At 41.2% G+C, this 21,800-nt stretch overlaps 1 protein-coding gene across 5 annotated transcripts in view; it reads left to right on the top strand.

Moving 5' to 3' along the window:
- LOC124247491 (uncharacterized) overlaps window positions 1-21,800 on the top strand; it is a 166,431-nt gene that overhangs the window by 45,018 nt on the left and 99,613 nt on the right. For all 5 annotated transcript variants that reach the window (XM_046676825.1, XM_046676826.1, XM_046676827.1 and 2 more), the window contains 5 exons: window positions 5,638-5,750; window positions 6,132-6,267; window positions 6,540-6,743; window positions 16,688-16,880; window positions 18,692-18,819. In XM_046676825.1, the coding sequence (XP_046532781.1) occupies window positions 5,638-5,750; window positions 6,132-6,267; window positions 6,540-6,743; window positions 16,688-16,880; window positions 18,692-18,819 (774 nt within the window). The remainder of the gene's footprint in view (window positions 1-5,637; window positions 5,751-6,131; window positions 6,268-6,539; window positions 6,744-16,687; window positions 16,881-18,691; window positions 18,820-21,800) is intronic.

The raw sequence follows: 21,800 nt of genomic DNA, 5'->3' as shown, positions 1-21,800 counted from the left end.
TCCATGTCTAACTTGTGGGTGCCAGGAAGAAACCACAGGAGTAGAAGGCAATGAGGTAGAGAGGAGCACCCTCGGAGAGATCAGCCAAGATCTTTCAGAGTAGGAGACATTTGAACTGAAATCTGATGAATGAAAAGGAGTCAGCCATGCAAACGGTCTGGAGAAGAGCTTTCCAAATAGGGAATAAAATAGCACAGCATTTAAGAAAGGAAATTCTGACTCGACAGCCAATAGTTTTCCCCATTCCTTCACATTTTCCTGTGGGTATTAATTTGTCCTCTAGCATTTCTGCTTTGGTCAAGAGTCACTTTATCCAGTAATATGGCACCAAGGGTAGTGTGTTGCCGCTCTGCATGTTGAATACCAGTCAAATGAGATTGGGATCAAGTAAAAGGCGGCAGCTGGGAGGAGTCACAGGAATGCAAGTATGAATTTTAAAGCCCTGTTACTATTTTGCAAGCATGTAGCAGTGAGATATGAATTTTAGCATCTTTATGCTGGTCAGCATCCTGATTCTGAAATTGGCAAGTGACAACCAAAACTTCATGGAAAATAACTTTCTTAAGGGCCTTCTTCATGAAGGAAGCAAACCTCATAGGTCTGTCTGCTTTGATAGCTCTGAGAGAAAATAAGCACTAATTGTAGTACAACTTCAGAACGGTTTCTTTTTCTTTGTTTTTTTTTCATCTGTTGCCAATCTTTTTTTTTCTCTTCTTCTTCTCCCCAAAGCCCCCCAGTACATAGTTGTGTATTCTAGTTGTGAGTGCCTCTGGTTGTGCCATGTGGGATGCCGCCCCAGCATGGCTTGATGAGCGGTCCCACGTCTGTGCCCAGGATAGGAACCGGCGAAACCCTGGGCCACCGAAGTGGAGCGTGCGAACTTAACCACTCAGCCACAAGGCCGGCCCCTAGAATGGTTTCTGATCAGTTCTTGGTGAATACTCCACACCAGTAACCTTTCTGTAGGGAGTTTTTTTTTTTTTAACTAAATGTTTTGTTTTAGAATAGTTTTAGATTTACAGAAAAGTTGCAAAGATAGTAGAAAGAGTTCCCAGGTATCCCCTACCCAGTTTCTCCTATTATTAACGTTTTATATTACTATGGTACATTTCTCATGCCTAATGTATCAGTGGTAACATTGATACATTACTGTTAATTATATTGCACTCTATTTGGAATTCACTGGTTTTTCCATGAGTGTCCTCTTTGTGCTCCAGGATCCTACCTAGGGTACCACATTTCATTTAATCCTCGTATCTTCCCAGTCTACTCAGGTCTGTGTCAGTTTCTCAGTCTTTCCTTGTTTATAGTGACTTTGTCTTTAGGAGTACTGGCCTGGCGACCTGTAGAATATTCCCTAATTGGAATTTGATGTTTTCTCATGGTTACACTGGGGTTATCGGTTTGGGGGAAGAACACCTCAGAAGTGAAGTACCCTTCTCATCACATCATGTCAGGGGCAGATGCTGTCAATGTGATTTATCACTTGGGCATGTTAATCTTGATCACATGCTTAAGTTAGTGGTGTTTGACAGATTTTCCCACAGTAAAGTTACCATTTTTCTCTTTAAGGAGTTTTTAAAAAGATAATTTTAAACTACAGAAGTAATTTAAAAGTCTCTTGGTAAAAAACTGAAACACTACTGAATAGTTAATGCTTTAACTTGAGCTCATGGGGACTCTAATACTGGCATCCCATTCCACTTCCTCAGAGGTGAACTCTGTGATTGCTTCAAGCCTTTTTGAATTTACATCGATACATATGTCCCCATACAAAAATATATATAATATAATTTTGTGTTTTAGTTTTCTGTATAAACGATCTGTCATACCCTATGGTTATCTTTCTGCAACTTGCTTTTTTCACCCAACAGTAGGTTGTAGAGATATGGCTCTGCTGTTATTTTAATGGCTGCATTATATTTTATTACATACTACATATCACACAGCCACCTCCCCCGGACACTTGACACCATTTTCCCCCCTATGAGAAACCATGTTGAACTTTTTTGTACATGCCTCCTTGTGCACATGTGTGTTTCTTTAGTGTAGATTTTTAGAAATGGATTTTCTGGGTCACAGAATGTACACATTCAAAAATTTGTCATAGATCCTGCCAAAGTCCTACACTATTTTCCTCCAACCAGCATCTTATGAGAGAATCTATTTTCCCACTTCCATTTTATCATTGAATATGTTTGTCTAAGCATTGATAATGTTTGTAATGATTCTATCACAGTTTAAGTTGGCCATTTACCTACAATTATTAGCATTGAAAGCTGACCACTCTTTTCTTTAAACACAATTCTAATTCCAGAATTCACTTACAGATCTGGGGTTGAGGGATAGAGGAAAAAATACCAAATTTTCTTATAATTGTCAATTGATGATAATGTATAACTAGAAAGAGATGATTCTTGTCCAAATGGACTGCACTTTTTGTATATTCATTTGAAAAAACTTAAAAATAATTTAACTGTAGTCCTGATCAGAAGAAAGAATGGACCAGCTAGCCCTGAGTGCATCCTCTGAAACCTGTAATTCTGTTATATAAATTTACTTGTGTCCAAAGCCATTCCTTACCTGTTTATTAAAATGGCTATGTACAGATGTCAAATACTACTATTGATCATCATATTTCTAAAGACCTGGTTTAAACTGGTCACTGTTCTGTAACTTCATGGAGTGCTGAAGTGGCAGGAAACACTGTATTCTTTCCTCTTCTTTTGCTTCTTCTCATTGGTCACACCAGGGAGGAAATGAAGGGAGAGCCATTTCCCCCATCTATGTTACCGCTCCCCTCCATTTCCAGAGATGATACGATACAATGAGTACATGGTGTCCTCTCACAAAACTGGTGTTGTATACAGTAGCTCCAGAGTGCAGGAAGTTCAGGCAAACACAAAACACCTTTTTTTCCTGGTTTCCTTCATCAAATTCGATAGAACATTTAAAAAACAAACATTTTCTGATGATGACAATAGTGACGTGTATTTATCATAGAATATTTGGAAAATATAGAAAAGTTCAAGGAAGAAATAAAAATCCTCATTATTTTACCACTCAAATATAATCAGAGTATTGTTAACTTTCGGGGTATATATTCTGTGGATATATACAGGTAAGCTGTAGAGATATTTGGGGGGAGGGGAATACATAACAGATTTACTTTTCCTTTAATTATCCCCTCCTCCCTTCCTCCCACTCCTCTGCTCCTGCCAATTTCCCAGAAGAAAATGAGATTTGTAATCACTGTAAATCTCAGAACTGTCAAAATACATGAACTCAGCCATACTGGCAAAGACCCAGCCACAAGGTAGAGTAAATGTCAGAGGATTTACTACCCAGGAAGAAGGACTGAACACAGATGGTGTTGACATTCTGGTTTCTGGGCAGCCCTGCTGCTTACCTGCACTGCGTCCAGTTCTCTTAGGGGAATATACTCACAGACTGTTGGTGTTTCCTAAACAGTTTCCTTCTGTGGGCTGTGGTTGGGTCTCTCTTTCCGGAGGATACTAATCCTCTCCCTTTACTCATTCGAGCCCGTTGTGCCCCTTCCTTTCTTCCTGACCATCTGCCTGTCCAGCTGTACTTTTGTGGTTTGTTCAGTCATGCCTTCAGAGTGTTTTTTCACTGTCACTTGACGTCACTTTCAGTGCTTTCCTACGTAATTCTGGGTAGTTCTGGAAGCAGCTGGAAACGTCACCATCCCATCAGAGAAAGGTTGTGGCTCTGGACCTGCCCTCTGGAGCCACATTGGTCAATGCTGAACCGCGACACAAGAGCACCATAGGCCTGGGAGGCAAAGGCTTCTGTAGAGCCCCTCTCGCCCAAAATTCTGGGTCAAATAGAAACTGTCAAAATTCTATTCCCCTCATGGAGTATATGCTTCCCTAGATTTTTAAAAAATAACAGAGATTCTCTTTACTTTGGGATGATGATCTTATGTTTCTGCATTAAGGAACAGGAGTGTACCATGTCACCTCCTAGATTCTTTTCCAGTCCTAGAGTTGTGGGATGTTTACACAGAAATACACTGATGTGCACACTTACCTGGAACAGACAGGAGCTAACTCTACCCATAGGCAGAATAGGAAGCTACTTAATGATGCACAGTTACACAACGTTCTCTCTTACCTATTCTTCTTAATATCCCTATCCAAAATTTTCTTCCCCACTGCCTGTCATAAAGACTGGTAGTCTATCTTTAGAGTCTTGGGGACTGTATTAGTTAAGATTAGGCTTGGCTATTGGTCATAGTTAAGCACAAAATAACAGAGGATTAAAGAAGGTGGAGCTTTCTCTCTCTCTCCTTCATGTTAACATCCAGGGGTAGGAAATACAGAGCTGGTGTGACAACTCTGCTACATGGAGTCCTCAGGGACCTGGCTCCTTCTGTCCTGGAGTTCCAACAAATGTGGGCTCCATACCCAAGATCAACATCTGGTCTGAGCTGGAGCTCCAGCTGTCACATTCACGTTCTAAGCAGCCAGATGGAAAAGGGGTGAGAAAGCTGCCACTTTAGGAAAATTCCTAGAAGCTGGCACATGGCATTTTCACTTTCATTCCATTGGCCAGAACTTAGTCACTCAGCTACACCTACCTACAAGAGAGGCTTGGAAATGTCTTCTTTATCTGGGTGGCCATGTGTCAAGATAAATATTCAATTGCCGTAGGAAAAGAGGAAAATAGATATCGGAGAACAACCAGTAGTTTCTGCCATGAGGACTTGTTGGAATTCTAAGAACCGACTATTAGAACATAAGTAACCCAAAGAGGAGGGTTTCAACCTAAGCTATTGCCGTTCAGTGTTTTCATGGCGATTGGTGCCACTATGAAAAAGCACAGATTACGAGAATGGGGTATATCCCCAGGGACAAGCAGAGAAACCAAGAAAGGGGCTGCCCAGAGGGCGAGGGGCAGGACCATATATCAATGTCACCTTCTTCACAGTTTTCCCTAGAACCCTGGATGCATAACCTCATCCTTCCCAACATCAGGAAAAATGACCATGGAAATAAGTGTAAACCACAAATTCTGTGATTGATCCTACAGGGCTGAGTGACTACTGCAGTCCACGGCCAGGAGAGAACTGACATGTACTGAGCACCTATGAGGTGCCAGGCATTACACTTTACATATGTCTTATCATTTAATTCTCACAGCAACTTATTTTCCATTATCATGCCATTTTACAAATGTGAAAACAGGATCAAGACTTTAAATGATTAAATCACAGAGCTAAAAAGTAGAAAGAGGTGTTTAATCCGCTGATCTCTCTCAGCCTGAAACAAGACTAGATTAGAGAAGTTCAAGGTTCCAAATGTCTGCAAATATGTGTATCAGCTTTTCATGAAGTGAATCATGTAAAAGGTGGTGGCGGGGGTGGTGGTGGCTGTTATTTAAATACTTTGAGTAGTTTTGTAAAATAAAGACTAAATAATAGTAAAAACAGTGACTTCTGATTTATTTTAGAAATCTAGATTTTCCAAATAGAAATGGATCAAGATGTCCTTCTACTTGTTCATCTAAATACGCCTTAGATCATAAGATTTAATTTTGTAATGACCCAAGCGTGATTTTCCTGATAATATTGCAAACGTTTATGTAATTCAACTAATGCTACTTTTTTGTTAGGATGAAAATATGAAGGAAGATGACCTTTCAATGGAACGAAATGAAAATGGCCTTGCACAAATAAGTCTCAGCCAACATGCTGACAAGCCTGTCAAGCAGGAAAAAGAGACAGGGTAAAATTAAATCATTTTATTGGTGACTCAAGGAAATGGATTAAACACTATGGGGAAAATTGAATGACTAATTTATGTGTAGGTTACATGTTAATTCAAAAATATTTGAAGCTGAAATAAAAGCAAGACTGTTAAAGCAGGTCAGACAACTGAATTAATGTTTCACCCTAGGACTAGGTTTTAACAAGAGTTACTGCTAAGAGAAATTACTTTTTATATTTATACATATGGAGTCATTATTTTCCCACCAGTGCATTTTTAAAGAGTTGCTATTGTGAAACTCTTTTAAGTTAAAGAAAATAACTTCAATTTGGTGTATGTGAATTTTCCGAACCACTGTGAGGGGAAAGGCATTTATTCTATTTTTCCTACCTGCTGAAGGTACAGCTTTGCAAGGGCCCTACAATTGCTGGGCTTGGATGACAGAACTGGGCCCAGTGATAGGCAACCTGTCCTGATGAGAGGGACCTACTTGTCCTTTCTGTATCTGCGTCACCTGCGAATCAGGGAGCTGCAGGTATGTGGATGGCCCTACACAGTGGATTCAGGCCTCTGAAATGTTTGGTTGTGTAGAACGGGAGCTTTTCTGCTATTTCAGTAGCAATGCATCTTTACACTTTGTTCTTTGTTGTGATTCGTCCATGAAATCAGGCCTTTCTGGGGGTGGTGTGTTCCTTTCTCAGCAGTAGAGCTGACCTGCCAACCTCCAGGACCACATTAAGTTTTGCTCTTTAGAGTGGGGCTATCAAAGGGCAGGATCCTGACCCTATGCTTTTGTTGTCGTTTCAGCGCATCTGCTTAGGAATTCTGAACTATTTCAGATCTGTTGAGCGAACGCTGACCATCAACACTGCAGGCCTTACCTTGGTTGCAGGGAGCCTGGTCCCCACCAAAGAAGATAGTTCCTGGGTAACGATGGCCAAAGGAGGCTTGGGCACCTTGCAAGGCCTAGGAGCTCACCGCTATGTCCATGGGACATGTGCTGAGCACAAGGTGAGGGATCCTGCTGTGACTGCTTCTTCCTCTCTTATCCTGTCTCCTAAGCCACCTTCTTCTTAGCATCTGGAATCAGTTAACATGATGGAACAACAGGTGGGGGTTTCTTAGGGAAACAGTTTTTGAAAAACATTGTGGTGAAAAGGCAAATGGCTTTTTAACCACAATAAAATGCAGTGTCCACTTGAAAACAGGACAGAGTCAGAGAGCACTCTAAAAGCAGCCACGGAGGCCACACTAGGAAGGAAAGCATTTCAGCTGCTGGTTTGTTGACTTTGTAGTCAACAGAGCCATGAGGGGCCCTTTCTGTTATTCTAGCCTGAGAACCACATGTCCTTACAAAGCTCTTGTAAGTCCTCCTTGACATTGCTGGAGGTACATTTTGCCTCTTTCCTGTTTTCCAAGCCCCATATGAAAAAACAGATTAAAAAACAAAGAAAAAAATTTCAAAGAGCTGAACAATAAAAAAAATCTTTCATGCCTACAAAAATCTGTTTGCCCTTTGGTGCTTTTAATATCTCTTAAATATATTTATTCTATAGTCTACAAAATTCATATTAAACTCTTTTCTTTGGGAGCCAAGTGGAAAATGCCTAAATTTTCTTGGAATATTGTAGACTCTCTTGCAATATTTTCATCTCAATCTGTAGAAAGTTTATTCCTGAAGGTAGCGTTTAATATGAATTTTATCTTCTTAGAAGATACTAGGTTGATAAATGTGAAAAATAAAATCTATTTAGCTATCAAACAAGTCATATTCTAAGTTGTATGATCCCTGATTTATGCTTGTCATGTCTGTAAAGGTGTGAAATCTTATTGTCAACTATAGCGAATATGCAGTATCCGGAGTAGCAATGTCCAAGGAAATATAATGAAGCCACATATATAATCTAAAGTTTTCTAGTAGCCACATTTTAAAAAGTATAAATAAATGTGAAATTAATTTTAATAATATAATCTATTTAACCCAATGTATCCAAAATATTACCACTTTAAAATGTAATCAATATAAAGAGATCTTTGAGGAGACATTATACATTTTTTTGTACTAAGTCTTAAAAATCTGGTATGCAGCTTATATGTACAGCACATATCAACTCAGACAAGCCACACTGCAAGTGCTCAATAGCCACATGTGGTTAGAGGCTCCTGTATTGAGCAGTTCAGCTCTAGATATTGAAAAGCATTTTCTTATTTTTCCCATCCAGTCACCTAGAGTCCAACCTTCATTCAGTATCCGGGAGATTTTTTGATCTCTTTCCCTAATAAATACTCCCTTCCCCCATTCCCTCACCATACACAGACTTCTTCTTTTACCCCTCTGCCCCCCTCCTTTGCTCCTAGCTGTTAGTTAGTCAAGTCTGGTTAGTACACCTCTCAGTGGTGCTAGAGAGGAAGGTTAAGACACTTTTGAAAGAAACACGTCTTTCTCTTGCTAATATTGAGCCTGCTCATACCATAGCTGTGGTGTGTTATTTGCCAATAGATTAAAAAAAGATCTTTTTTTACCACTGAGCCCTCTCCCAGTTTGTTTGTTCTGGTATGGGTGTAAGGGGTAGAAATGAAGGAGGAGAGGGGAGACAAATCCTATCCTGCCCCCTTGATTGTAGGAGGAGCTGCTCAAGGGTAAGGCCATATTTCTTTCCCATGTTGTCATAAACAGTAGGAATAACAGCACCCTCAGAAGCTGCCAGCAGCTACAGCTACTACTTTAGTGTGAGAAACTCAAGGAAGTGGCCTTCTTTCAGTCTTTAATAGAACCATGTGGTTTAGCAGCACTCCATGTGTGTGGCCTTGTCAGCATTTAAAATAGAATGTCCAGACCTGGCTATGTGATTCTCTCCCATGTAGGAGATGGGAGGCACAGATGCTAATTTGTTGAGTTGATCTCATCAGGCCTAGGGCTGAGGCTACTGAGCGGGCAAGGAGCCCCAGGAGCTGACATTGGAGAAGATCTAAGATAGAGACCCCTTCCCTGGGCCCAGTGTGTTTGATGAGTAAAGTCTTGGGCTAGTATTAACAAATATTCACTCAATGACAGTCCCAGAGAAGGAAAGCACCTGCAACCCATCACGGACGCTTGGCTACTTCAGGAGCTTACTTTAAGCGTGCGGCAGAGTAGAAAGAGACCCAGAATGAAAGGCAGCAGGCTTTTCCTGGCTGTTTGACCTTGAGTATGTCTCTTCAGGCACAGAGGCCTGACACCCCTTGGTGTGTTCAGGATCTGCCTGGACATGACATGCTAGTAGCAGAGGCTATCGTGAGCAAGTGGTGGGAGATGAGGCCTCAGAAGAAAGCAGGCCAAACCATGAGGGACTAGGCTTTCCTTAGGATATAGACTAATTCCAATGTTGGTGTGGAACAGAGAATTTTAAATAAGAGAAGTGTTCTCCTCCTTGCTTTGTAAATTTCTCAAGATCTTTGCTGAAATGTAATCATGTTTATTCCCTTGCTTGAAGTCCTTCATGAGTTTCCTCTTTCTCACAAGATAAAATCCAGGCTCCTTGATGACATTTACAAGGCTGGGCACAGTCTGGCCCCTGCCAACCTCTTGGACCTCATTTCCCTCCACTGTCCCTTTACCTCCATCCATAAGGAGCTGGATCTGGCCCTTCTCTGAATGGACAGAGCTGTTTCATGCCTCTGGGCCTTGTAAATACTGGCCCTTCCGTCCCTCACCTCCTCGTTCCTTGGTAAATGCCTACTCTATTCAAGAGTCCATTCAAATATCACCTCTCTGGAAGCCTTCCTACATCTCTATGCAGAGCTGACTGCATCTCCCCATGGCTTGTCTACCTCCATTACAGCACTCAGCTCAGTGCCATGCCAGACTGTTGGCTTATCTACTCCCACAGGCTGTCATTCATTCATTCACTCATTCATTCCACAAACGTTCTGACCAATAAATATACTAGGCACTGTTCTAGGCACTGGGGATAAAGCAGTAAATAAAACTGGCACAAACCCCTGCCATCTTGGGACTATTTAGTGGAAAGAGACAGACATCAAATAAATAACAAAGTAACATACTCTATATATCAGATGGTTTGGCAGCAAAGCTTCCTCAGACTTCCTAGCCCCTTACAGTTGGGTGGGGCCATCTGATAAGCTTTGGGCAGTGGGCTGTGAGCAGAAATGACATGTGTCACTTCCAGGCCAAAGATGCAAGAGCTGGTCGATGACCCTCCAGCTCTCTTCCCCTACTGCAGCCAATAGAGGGCACATGTCAAGCCACAAAACGGAAACATCTTGGATCTCTGGGTCGCTGCTGCAAGATAGCTGCCTAGAAAGTAACTAGTCCTGCAGCGGGCTCTGCATGAGAGAGAAATTAATTTTAACTGAAGACCACTGGGCTTTGGGATTGTTTGTCACAGAATAACCTAGCCTTTGTGGACTAGCAAAGATGGTGATAGGTGCCATGGAGAAAAATTAAGAAGGAAAGGAAGATAGAGAGTGGGGGAGGCTGGTGATGGATGCTGCAGATGTAAGTAGGCTGATCAGGGACAGCCTTACTGAGAAGGTACTATCTGAGTAAACACCTGAAGGAAATCAGGAAGCAAATCATGTGACTGACTGGGAGAAGAGTGCCAGGCAGAGGGGAGAGCCAATGCAAAGGCCCTGAGGCAGAATCATGCCCAGTAGAAATGCAGGAATAGCAAGGAGTACAGTGTAGCTAGAGTGAATGAGAGGGAAATCAGCAGGAAATGAGGTTAGAGAGATTGGAGGATGGGGAACAGGTTATGTAGGGCCTTGTGCACCATTGTGAGGACTGATTTGACATTGAGTGAGAAGGGGAGCTCTTGGAGAGTTTTGAGCAGAAGAGTGTTGTGATTTGACTTACATTTTAACACTCATGCTGCTGTATTGGGAATAGACTGAAGGTACTCTAGGGCCAAAGCAGAGACCAGTTAGGAGGTTATTAGATTGATCAAACTAGAGACAATGTGTCTAAGAAGACAGCATGGTAAGAAATGGTCAGATTATGGACATATTTTGAAGGTACAGCCAGTCTGATTTTCAGGCAGGTGGGATGTGGAAGGTGAGAGAAAGAGAGAAGTCAAGATCGATGCCAAAGTTTTGGCCTGAGCATCTGGAAGTTTGGAGTTGCCATCATCTGAGATGTGGTTGGAGCATGTTTGTTGGGAAGATCAGGATCTCAGTTTAGGACATGAAAATTTTGAGATACTTACTAGATGTTCAGGTGGTAAAAGGAAGTAGAGAGTTGGATATGTATCTTTCACATAGTAGGTATTAAGTAAATGTTTGTTGGACAAAAGAAAACCTCCTTATTAACAGAATGGTTGTGAGATCACAAAAAGACAATGTGCTTTGCGAAGTATGTCATGCTGTTCAAATGAAGAAAAATTAGCTACAATAATAATGTTATACTCTGCAGGTGAGGCAGAGAGTAGGAGATATTTTTAATTTTCTTTTAAAAATTTTGAAAGATTGTAGCCAATGGATTGAGTCATTCACTTAACAAATTTTGATGAAATTCTTAAACTGGGCTATTGTTATCTGAAATTAATGCAAAGATGATTTACAAAAAAGGTAAGCTTGTCAGAAAAATACTGTCTACATTGCCAAAAGACCTAAAACTCATCTTAATAAGGTATGGCAGAAACCAATAGATCGAAAAGAATGAATGATGGGCCACCAATTTTTCTCTCAAATAGTTATCTTGGCATCGGTTAATCTGCAGACTTAAAAACATATGAATCATTCCAAAGATCAGGTTATTTCTTACCCAAACAGGTAATTATTGGCTTTCCCTTCCTGCCACTTCTCTAAGCATAATATTGAAGGATCAACTCTGTAGACTACAAAACCTTTAGAAGGAGACTCTTCCACATGGCCATGGAAGAAATTAAAATAAAAAGGAAATATTATAAAGACTGCACCATAATCCTGCATGAAGTAATTTGATCACCTGGTCTTCAAAGTTCATCTCCTATGGGCATGAGCACACGTTTCAGAGACAGGAACCAAAGGAAGGAAAAAGAGGGAATATGTATGTCTATATAAAGGGCTTGACCAATGAGGTGGGAGTGGGGAGAGTGGGACAAAAGACCATTTAAATAGATCATGGCATTACAGACTGCCATCGCTTTCCGTCAGCTTCAGAACTCAAGCCAGTAGTCATTTGTTTAAAGTCTTATAAAATTCCCCTGTACAAGAACATCGAGAAAGGTCTTTTCGGGTAAAGTGGATAAATCACACCTCATTAAGTTGTCTCTTTTTTCCTCAATGGAGAGCTCATTTTGCATAACAGGCAATAGGAGCTAACTGCCAACATAAGCCAACATGCTGGTTTATAAACCTAAGCAAGCTGTTTAATTTTTGTACGTGACATGTCATCTTCTCAGCATCTTTTCTGTTCTCCACTGGTGCCTATCATTTGATAAGAAACAATACTTTCACTTTCGGAACTCCTAGTCAAAGGAAGCTCCTAATTATTAAAAAGTTTTATGCCTAAAGAATAGCAAAAAGCAAAGTAAGCCAAAAACAGTGACCTGCTAGAGGAGTGCTTAAGTATCAAATGCCCTTTTAATGGAATATTATAAACCACAGCTAATATTTAGAAATGCTCATACTTTTACTTATTGGAAGATTTCTAAGTTTCTGACTGAATAATTAAGAACTATAATTAAATGGGAAATTCATTAAAGAGGAGTCTCTTCAGAGAAAGTAAGTATTTCATTATCTGGTGTACTTATAATAGCACATGAAAGCTAATTATAGAACCATGGAACTGAAGGACTCATAGAGTACCCCTCGTCCACATTTCTGATATTGACAATTAACCACGCAAGCACATGGTAATCTGCCCTGTTTGTGAAGCTTCCAGAGGGATTCCTGTAGGTATACAATAGGCAATGCAACATACACAAATCAATTGATGGGTCTACCGAGAGCCAGAATATCATGCCCGCTTGAAATATATAGATAAATGGATTCTACCCAACAACCAATTACTTAACTTAGTAAAATTTTGATGTTATAAGAATGAATAGATGGGGGGATAAAAGATTGGGAGCCATTGGTTCCATAGTTTAAATGACTCCTGAATAACAGCTAAGAAAATCAGATTCTTTATATGTATATATAATAACTAGTGTTGGTGAGAATGTGGAGGAATTGGAACCCTTGTGTACTGTTGATGGGAATGTAAGATGGTGCAGCCACTTATGTAAAACAGTATGATGGTTCCTCAAAGAATTACAAATAGAATTATCATATGATCCAGCAGCTTCACTCCTGGGTATATACCCCAAAGAATTTAAAGCATGGATTCAAAGAGATATTTGTACACCTATGTCCATAACAGTGTTATTCACAATAGCCAAAAGGGAGAGGAAGCCTCCCAACTGTTCGTTGACAGATGGACACATATGATATATACATACAATGGAGTAATATTCAACCCTAAAAAGGAAGGAAAATCTGACACATGCTACCACATGGATGAACCTTGAGGATATTATGCTAAGCGAAGTAAGCCAGATGCAAAAGGACAAACACTGTATGATTCCACTCATATGAGATATCTAGAGTAGCCAAATCTACTGAGATGGTAAGTAGAATGGTGGTTGTCAGGGGCTGGGAGAGGAGGAATGACGAGTTATTGTTGAATGGGTACAGAGTTTCAGTTCTGCAAAATGAAAAGAGTTCTGGAGATGCATGGTGGCAATGGTTGCACAACAATGTGAATGTACTTAATGCCACTGATCTATACCTGAAAATGGCTGAGATGGTAAATATTATATGTATTTTTACATTAAAAAAATATATAGGGCCTGGCCCAGTGGCACAGTGGTTAAGTGCGCACATTCTGCTTTGGTGGCCTGGGGTTTGCTGGTTTGGATCCCAGGTGCGGACATGGCACCACTTGGCAAGCCATGCTGTGGTAGGTGTCCCACATATAAAGTAGAGGAAGATGGGCATGGATGTTAGCTCAGGGCCAGTCTTCCTCAGCAAAAAGAGGAGGATTGGCGGCAGATGTTAGCTCAGGGATAATCTTCCTCAACAAACAAACAAACAAAATATATATATATATATAATGTAAACAACTAGGCCAATGTTTCTTAATCTTTTTTTATTATTGTTCCTCCCAAAAGGACTACTTTTAGACATTTTTTTCCCTAAGGGATCCCCTCCAAAGAAATGTTAATACAAGAGATATGCCATATATCTGTACAGTATGTATACTGTACTGTATATATTAAAAGAGTAAGATTTTTTTGCCCTCCGAGAACTACTTTTTACCCTGAATGTTATCACTCCCATTGAGCATGCGTGTATTGGCTATAATAACACTAGATGAGAATCTATGAGGGCAAAACACAGGATTTCTGACTGGCATATGTTAAAAATACAGGATCATAAAATCACAGACTAAAAGAAATCTATGCAAAAATATTAAAAGCCATCCATTCACCCGTTCTTTTACCTAGATATTTTCTAAGTACCTGTTGTGTTAGACCTTGTGCTAAACAATGAGGATACAATAATGAACAAAAATAGACATGTTCTTCACCCTCATAGTACTTATAATCCAATGGGTGAGACAAAGGTTGGGCAATAATCACACAAATAAATGTAAAACAGCAACCTTGGTAAGTACCTCAAAAGAGAGATAGTTGATGCTATAGGGAGCCCAGGGGGAGCTCCCTGTGAAAGTGATGATAGAGCTGAGGTTGGAAGATGAAGGGCTTTAGCAAGGCAAAGGGGAAAGGAGACCTTTCCATGGAGAAGGGATAGCCTGTGCAAAGGACCTGTGGCCAGAGGGAGCATGGCACCCACAAGAAACCAAAAGGAGACATGAGTGACTGGGATATAGCGGTCTGGGTGGAAAGTGATGCAAAATGAAACTAGCCCAAGGTTTCTCAACCTTGGCACTATTGACATTTTGGGCTTGATAATTCTTTGTTGTGGGATGCTGTCCTGTACGTTACGGGATATTTAGCAGCATTCCTGGTCTCTACCCTCTAAATGCCAGTGGCACTTCTCGCCAGGTTGTGACAACAAAAAATGTCTCCAGACATGGCCAAATGTCCTCTAGGGAGCAAAAGCACATTTGGCTGAGAAGCACTGGAGAGACATGGGAAGGGGCCAGACTGTGTAGGCCCTGTTAAGGAGTTCTGCTTTATTCTGTGAGCAATAGGATGCCTTTCAGGGAAATTAAAGAGGAGGAGGGAAGACAATCAAAACTGCATTTCTGAAAGATTTCTGCCAGCTGGGAGTGACATGGAGGGGAGGGAAAGCCCAGGCCAGAGGAAATGTGGATAGACCAATTAAGAGTCTAAACCAGTTTAGAAGCTCCTAGATTATCCTAGTGAATGATAATAACAGCTTGGACTAGGATGGTGGGCGGTGGAGATGCAGAGAAGTGGATGGATCTGAGAGATAGGCAGTAAAATCAACAGGACTTGGTGAGAGATTGGACAGACAGGGTGAGGCAGAAAGAGACATCAGGAATGATTCATGCTAGAGGAAGTAGATGGGTGGTGGTGCTATTTACTAAAATGGGGAAGCTGGAGATGGCCTAGGTTCGTGGGCGAGGATCACACGATTTTATTATGTAAAATTTGAGGGGCCTTTGAGATGCCCAAGAGCAGATGACAAAGAGATAATTGGATATGTGGGTCTGGAGGTCTAGGAAGTCTGGATTGGAGATACCAATTGGAGAGAAAATGGTCTAAAGAAGGTAATCTCAGCTTTGAAAGTGTACTATCTCCCAAGGAAGGAGTATAGGAGGAAAAGATGAGGTCCTAGGACTGGGGCTTGAGTGTGGCCACTCAATGACCAGATAAAGAAAAATACAACTCAAGCATCAAAGAAGGGATGGCTGGAAAGTTGGCAACAGCAATGAGAATGTAGAGTTGCAGAAGGCCAGGGAAGAGAGTGAATCAAGAAGCAGGGAATGCTAAACTGTGTCAGATGCTCCTGAGAGATTACCTAAGAGGACAAGAGAAAGTCTGCTGGATGTGGAGAAAAGATCATTGTTCGTCTTAGCGAAAGTAGTTTGGGTGGCTTGATGGAGAGAGGAGCCAGGTGGGAACAGGTGAGGAGTAGGAGGTAAGGAAGTGGAGACAGTGAGTAGAGATCACATCTTCAGAGGTTGGACCATGAGGAGGAGAGATATAAGGTGGAACCTGGGGAGGGACATGATGATATTTTCAAAACATGAGCATGTTTCAGTGTCGATTGGGAAATATCTAGTTGAAAGGAGCTGGGTATCTAAAAAGGAGAAGGGATGCTTCAGAGGTGGGAGAGAACAGCCTTAGAGAAGGGGAGCAGAATCGTCCCCTACGGTGCAGGAGGAAGCAGTAGAGCGCCATTTAGGTGGACATGAATCTTAGGGGAACACTGTTCAACCCAGTATATTACTAAGACACGAGATTGTGTTAACCTGATTAGTTTATACTTGTTAGAAGTATTGTAAGATTAAAACAAAAATATCTTTAACAACTAATGTTTATAGATCTCAAGTGCCTCGTATGCATGGTGTCACCTACTGCCTACACTGTTTTGCTGTCTCCACTGTCCCCATGTTACAGATGAGAAAACAGAGGCTAAGAATAGCTGAGTAACTAGCCCAGGGTGAGACCCTGGCAGAGTCAGGACCTGAACACAGGCATTCCAACTTCAGAGACCACCTTTAAAATTCAGTTCTGCTGCCTGCCTTGTTCCAGGTAATCCTGAGTTCATCAGGAAAAAACTTAGCTACTTGTCTACCTCAGGAAGTATCCCTCCCTGCCAACATTCTTTGCTGATATCTTTTTCTTTACATACAGCTTTTTATACATTCTGCACATCTACAGCTCCACGCTGACAGCCCACTGCGTGGGAGCAGAAGCCTGCTGCTTGGTCCCATTTGGGCTGGCAAAATATAGTTCTCTCTTTTCCGGTAACTTTTGGGCTTGGCTTTCTTTCCCCAGGTCCACAGCATCCAATTCATGGAGTTCTCAGAAGTGGAGAACCAGGATGACTACTACAGCACAGGAGCTGGCTACATCCACACCCAGGACCCGCAAGGAGTGCATGTCATGTATGACGAAGCCTTGAGTGATCTGAAGGAACTAGAGATGGAACTGCTGCTCGTGGCCAGCCATTACATTGAGAAAGAAAAAGGTCAGAGGTCAGATTTAAAAAAATCAACCAGCCAAACAAACAAATGAAAACCCCACTAAGGGCTCTCTTTAATACCTCCCTCCTCAAAATATAAATACATATCCAATAGCATCTGAAAATTCAATGAGCACACACACCTCCCCAACACACACCCGCTTTAAAAAGATATGGGTCTGTTTCCAGCTCAAGTCCCCCTTCTGCTCGAGACTGTGACTCCTCTTTCAGGAATCGATTATAGTTCTTCCTATAGTTTCGACTCTACTTCTTGCTGAGTGGCCTTTCTGCATCACTCACTGGGCCCAGGCAGTGTTGTGTGGAGCCCTGAGGGAAGCATTGTAAGCAAGTGAAATTAATGATTTTTTTACCCTAAGCAACAAAAAAAGTGATTGACCTCGGGGAAACTGCAGTTGGAAGCAGAGACATCCGGGTCCTAACAGAAAACCCGAGGATGCCAGAAGATCTGGCTAGGAAAATGCGAGTTAAGCCCTAGAGAGAGAAGTCATTCCTCAGGGTAATCAAATAATCCATAGTACGTATTCTCTCTTCCTTTGGGCATCACTCGAGTGTATCCAATTTTAGCAAAAGGTAAGGAAACAATATTCCTTTTGGAATAATATGGCAGCATTAGTATTACCTTTGGCAAGAGCTTAGTTTCTAGACACATTGCAACACCTAAAGGGAAATTTAGCAAGCATCTGTGCTCTTTTGTAATATATGTAGACTGCAATTAAGAATAATTCATGTTCATATTGTTATAAAATGCTGCTCCAAGAATATTTGACAATTAACCCTTCAGATCCCAGACAGAATTACCCTAATGTCAGATTGAACTCTTGTCCTATCTTTGCCGTGGACAACTGGGATCTGAATCATGGGATGCAGTGACGGCATCCGACATTCCAGGGCATTAAATTTCAGCTTTTTGCTGTTAGCTTTACTGGTTCTCCCATATGCTGACGCATCATTTTTGTCGATATTAATCTATAATACCGTGCAACTATTTCCAGCTGCTGAGGATTTAATTTGATCGAAACATTTAGGCAGTAGTCATTTAGCCACGTGAGCATGTTCCGACTGAGCCAGTAAGGGTACAGTCATTCACTGTGAAACGATTTCCCAAGTGCTGCTGGAGAAATTCCTCATCACAGTCTTTCTCTCGTTCAGTTCCCATCATATACTTGATAATTATTGAACTCAAACTCCAGCACCTGAAAATCTCTTACTTTTTGATATTCCATTCTGCAGTAGACCACTCAAAACTTTCAAGCAATAATAATGCTGATAGTGAAAACTAACATTCACATAGTGGGAAAATATTTTAGCTGAATAATGACAATGATTATCTTCATTGATTTAAATTAGTAATTAACATAGTTAAAGAATATCTTAGAAACATCTCTGAAAAGTTTTGACTTGGCTGGCATCAATTGAAATAGCAGATTATGTGGAGTATGTTATTAAGCCACCAGGGACCTGTTTTTAGAGAAGGAGAAATGTACATTTTGCCTTTAAATTATAGGTTTGAGGACATTTCAGTAAAATTTCGTGTTAACTGAATTTTAGTTATATTTCTAAAATTAGTCTTCAAAACTAAAATTAAAAAGTAGAAGTCAACAAGCATGAACTTAGGGCCTAGTGTCTGCTCATGGCTCTTGAGTTGATTCTTAGGAATCCCAGGACTGAGTTTTAATTCTTAGGACTGAGTGTTTTCATCCTTGAGGTGGAGCTGACAATCCGAGGGGCACATTTCAAGTAGGAGTAGTTTCACGGAGAGGGCTGTCTCTGGTCATTCTCATCCCCTTCTCTCCCAGGTCACAAAGAGGGCAGTGAGTCAAGTACTGGCCAGGACTGGGGATGGGCCCACGCAGGTGTGGACAGATTTGCTGTGCTGTATGACATGTGGACTTGGGAAGCAGCTCTTCTAGAAAACAAGCGCCAGGTATTTTTGCCTAGAATACAAAACATCTGTTAAGCATTCTTATAAAACCCAGTATTTTTCTTTTAACCCAGTGTGTCTTTGGGGGCAGCTCCCAATAAAGTGAATAATTATTTTTATTTAAATACTCTCAGCTACTTGTAAGGATGTGAGTAATAAATTTTCTTTTCTTTACTGTGGTTCATCGTTACAAAAAATAAAGTGTGAAGGATACTGCTTTATCTTACAGCATCCTTTGTTTAGGCCCTTCTTATAATATGTATGCTTTTGGTGAGAATGAATGATGCTTCTGTTCATGTTCATTATCCTGTGAGGGACAAGCCTCACGTTGCTAAACACAGACAAACTGACCTTGCTGTGGCCTTTAGAAGTGTATGCCATGTGTGGGTGGGTGAAAGCCGTTGGGCAAGGACTGATTAATACAACAAGTTGCCAGGGTAAGTTTAAAGCAGCAAAACAGCAAGTTACTAAACCATCATTCTGTCATTAGCGGTTCATATCCCAGTAATAAATGAGACACTGCTCTCTTCTGTGTCCTTAGCGTGGATTATTAGCTCTTCTGATAATCACCAACCATTGGGGGACTCATCAAACATTAGGTATCTACTACGTACCAGGTAATCTTCCAGACATTCGGAGCATATAGATAAATAAGTGAAGATGATCTCTATCTTTAAGGAATTTCTGGTCTATAAAAATTGATCCAATCTTGAGCCCAAAATTACAACCCAGAGGCTAACAGCTTGTAATGGAGGCACATGCAAGAGCCACGGGACCTCAGTGAGGGGAGGGATTTGCCCTGGTGGGGGCTATCAGAGTAAAGGACATTTTGGCAAGTCTTCTCAGAGGAATAAATATTTATTCTTGTTATTAAAAGATGAGTAAGATGTTGTCTGTCAGAGCAGGAAAGATTCTTATCCAGAGGAGATAGCATTAGCAACGTCAGGTGGGTATGAAGTGGAGATGGCAAGTTTGGAGAACGGCAGGAAGACTGCTATGGCTAGGATGTAAAGGCAGGATGAGAAACAAGCTAAATATATGTTTTGGGTGCAGGCTGTGAAGGGCCTGCTAATCCAGGCTTCATTTAGAGTTTTTCTTATAAACAAAGAAAAGTCGTTGGTGAGTTTCAGTAGGGGAGAAACACAATTGTAGCTTTGTTTTCAACAGCTGTTTGGGTGCCCGTGTGAATAGATGGAATAGAGAGCTCCTGGAGAAAAGAAGTGCAGTGATGGCAACAGTGACCTGAAGAGTTAGGAGGGGACCTACACTCAGGATGTAATTGTGAAAATAGGAGGGAGGGGCAGACTTGAGAGCACTTTGCAAAAGTGGAAAAGGCAGGATTTGAAGACTGGATGTTGGCGTGAGAGAATAAGAGTGGAATTGAAATGACTTCTTCTGGGTCAAGGAGGAGGCTGTTAACTGAAATAGAATTCAGGAGGAGGGGCTTCTTTTGAGGGGAAGATGATATTGAGTCTAGGACACAAGGCCTGTGAGGAGAGTTGGCTAAAACCCAGGTGTACATGTTTTGTGGGAGCCATAGGTTTGAAGTTCCGGAGCAGATATGAGCTGAGGTGTGAAGGTGGAAGTTGAACCACAGGCACTAGTTCAAATGCCTAGCAAAAGCCAGAGGTATCTGAAATGGGTCCCTGGGTAACACTTCCATTTAGGGGGAAGGTTGTGGAACAAGAATCCGTGAGAGGAACGAGAAGGAGTAACCAAAGAGACTGGAGAAAAAAGGAAGGAATAGCGTTATGAAAGCCAACTGAAAAAAAAGTGTTTTCATTAGGAGAAGATGGTTGCTAGTGTGGAGTGCAGTGACACATCAAGAAAGATGACTCCTAAAGTCATCAGGTGGTTACCAGCTTCACAGGACTCTCTCAGGAGAATGTGGGGGTGGAAGCCAGGTTACAGCATGCTAAGATGTGGTCAGAAGATGAGGAAGTGGAAATGTTTTCCATGAATTGTTTTTCTAGTAGAATAGATGGTTTACTGTTTCATCTACTCCCTGGTCTGTTACTCATGGATATGTAGGTCACCCAATCTTTGAAAACAACTGGCTGGGCTGAAAGGGTGCACGGCTTGGGCTTTGAAAACTTTTCCCCCTTTTAAAGATAAGTGGCCTCTCCAGTTGCAATTTGCATCTGCAACCTTGATCTGCCAATTAGAACCTTACTCATATCAACTGAGTAAATGAGAGATTTAGACTCAGTGTAGTAACTGGAAAGGCTGCATTACATGTAAATAAGACAGAATCCTCAAACTCGACAAGTTTATTGGTCCAGACATGAGTTTTAAACGTCCCCCCATTTCTGTGCTCCCTCTGCCCACCTTCCTTTTCAATGCTTCTAGACCTCCTATGGAGGCCCCAGGCAGGACTCAACGGCAGAGAAGGATAGAAGGGCAGAGAGGACTGAAAACAAACCAGTTTCTCTACACTTTAGCCTAGGGTTCATTCTGCGCTAAGCAACCAAGGTTGTCCACTATGGTTCCTTCTATGGAACATGAAATTACTTTAACTGAAAGCAATTGTTGGAAATATCTTCCTCTTTTCCAACCCTGAGAATAAGTTCCCTCTAGAAACTGAGCTAGCTGTGCCAAAACTGTAAAATGTGGCCTTCTAAATCAGGAATTCTGTCAAAAGAACCAATTTTAATGGATAAACCAGATTTTTATCTAGTGTACAACTGATTTCCTCCAGGACTGATTCTACTGCCAAGTTGCCTCAGCTGCTTTTGATTGTTAAATATATTGGAATCACTAGAGTTAAGAATTGCTCAAACACATTGGGTTGTCTTAAATCCTTAAAGTAACCGTATTATGTGGAAACAATCATAAAATTAGAGCTGTGTGAATTTAGGTGGATTAAGGGACGCTGAGAAGCCAGACATCCAATGTACCAGCTCCTATGGGGTACTCGTACCAACTTCTACTTCTCTCCACGGCCACCAGAGGACACACTTTCAGGGTAGTAATTTGAATTACTG

The sequence above is a fragment of the Equus quagga genome, chromosome 11 (genome assembly GCF_021613505.1).
Source record: "Equus quagga isolate Etosha38 chromosome 11, UCLA_HA_Equagga_1.0, whole genome shotgun sequence".
Lineage (NCBI taxonomy): Eukaryota > Metazoa > Chordata > Mammalia > Perissodactyla > Equidae > Equus > Equus quagga.
The sequence above is the reverse complement of the archived record's forward strand: the minus strand, read 5'-3'. Positions and strand labels throughout refer to the sequence as shown.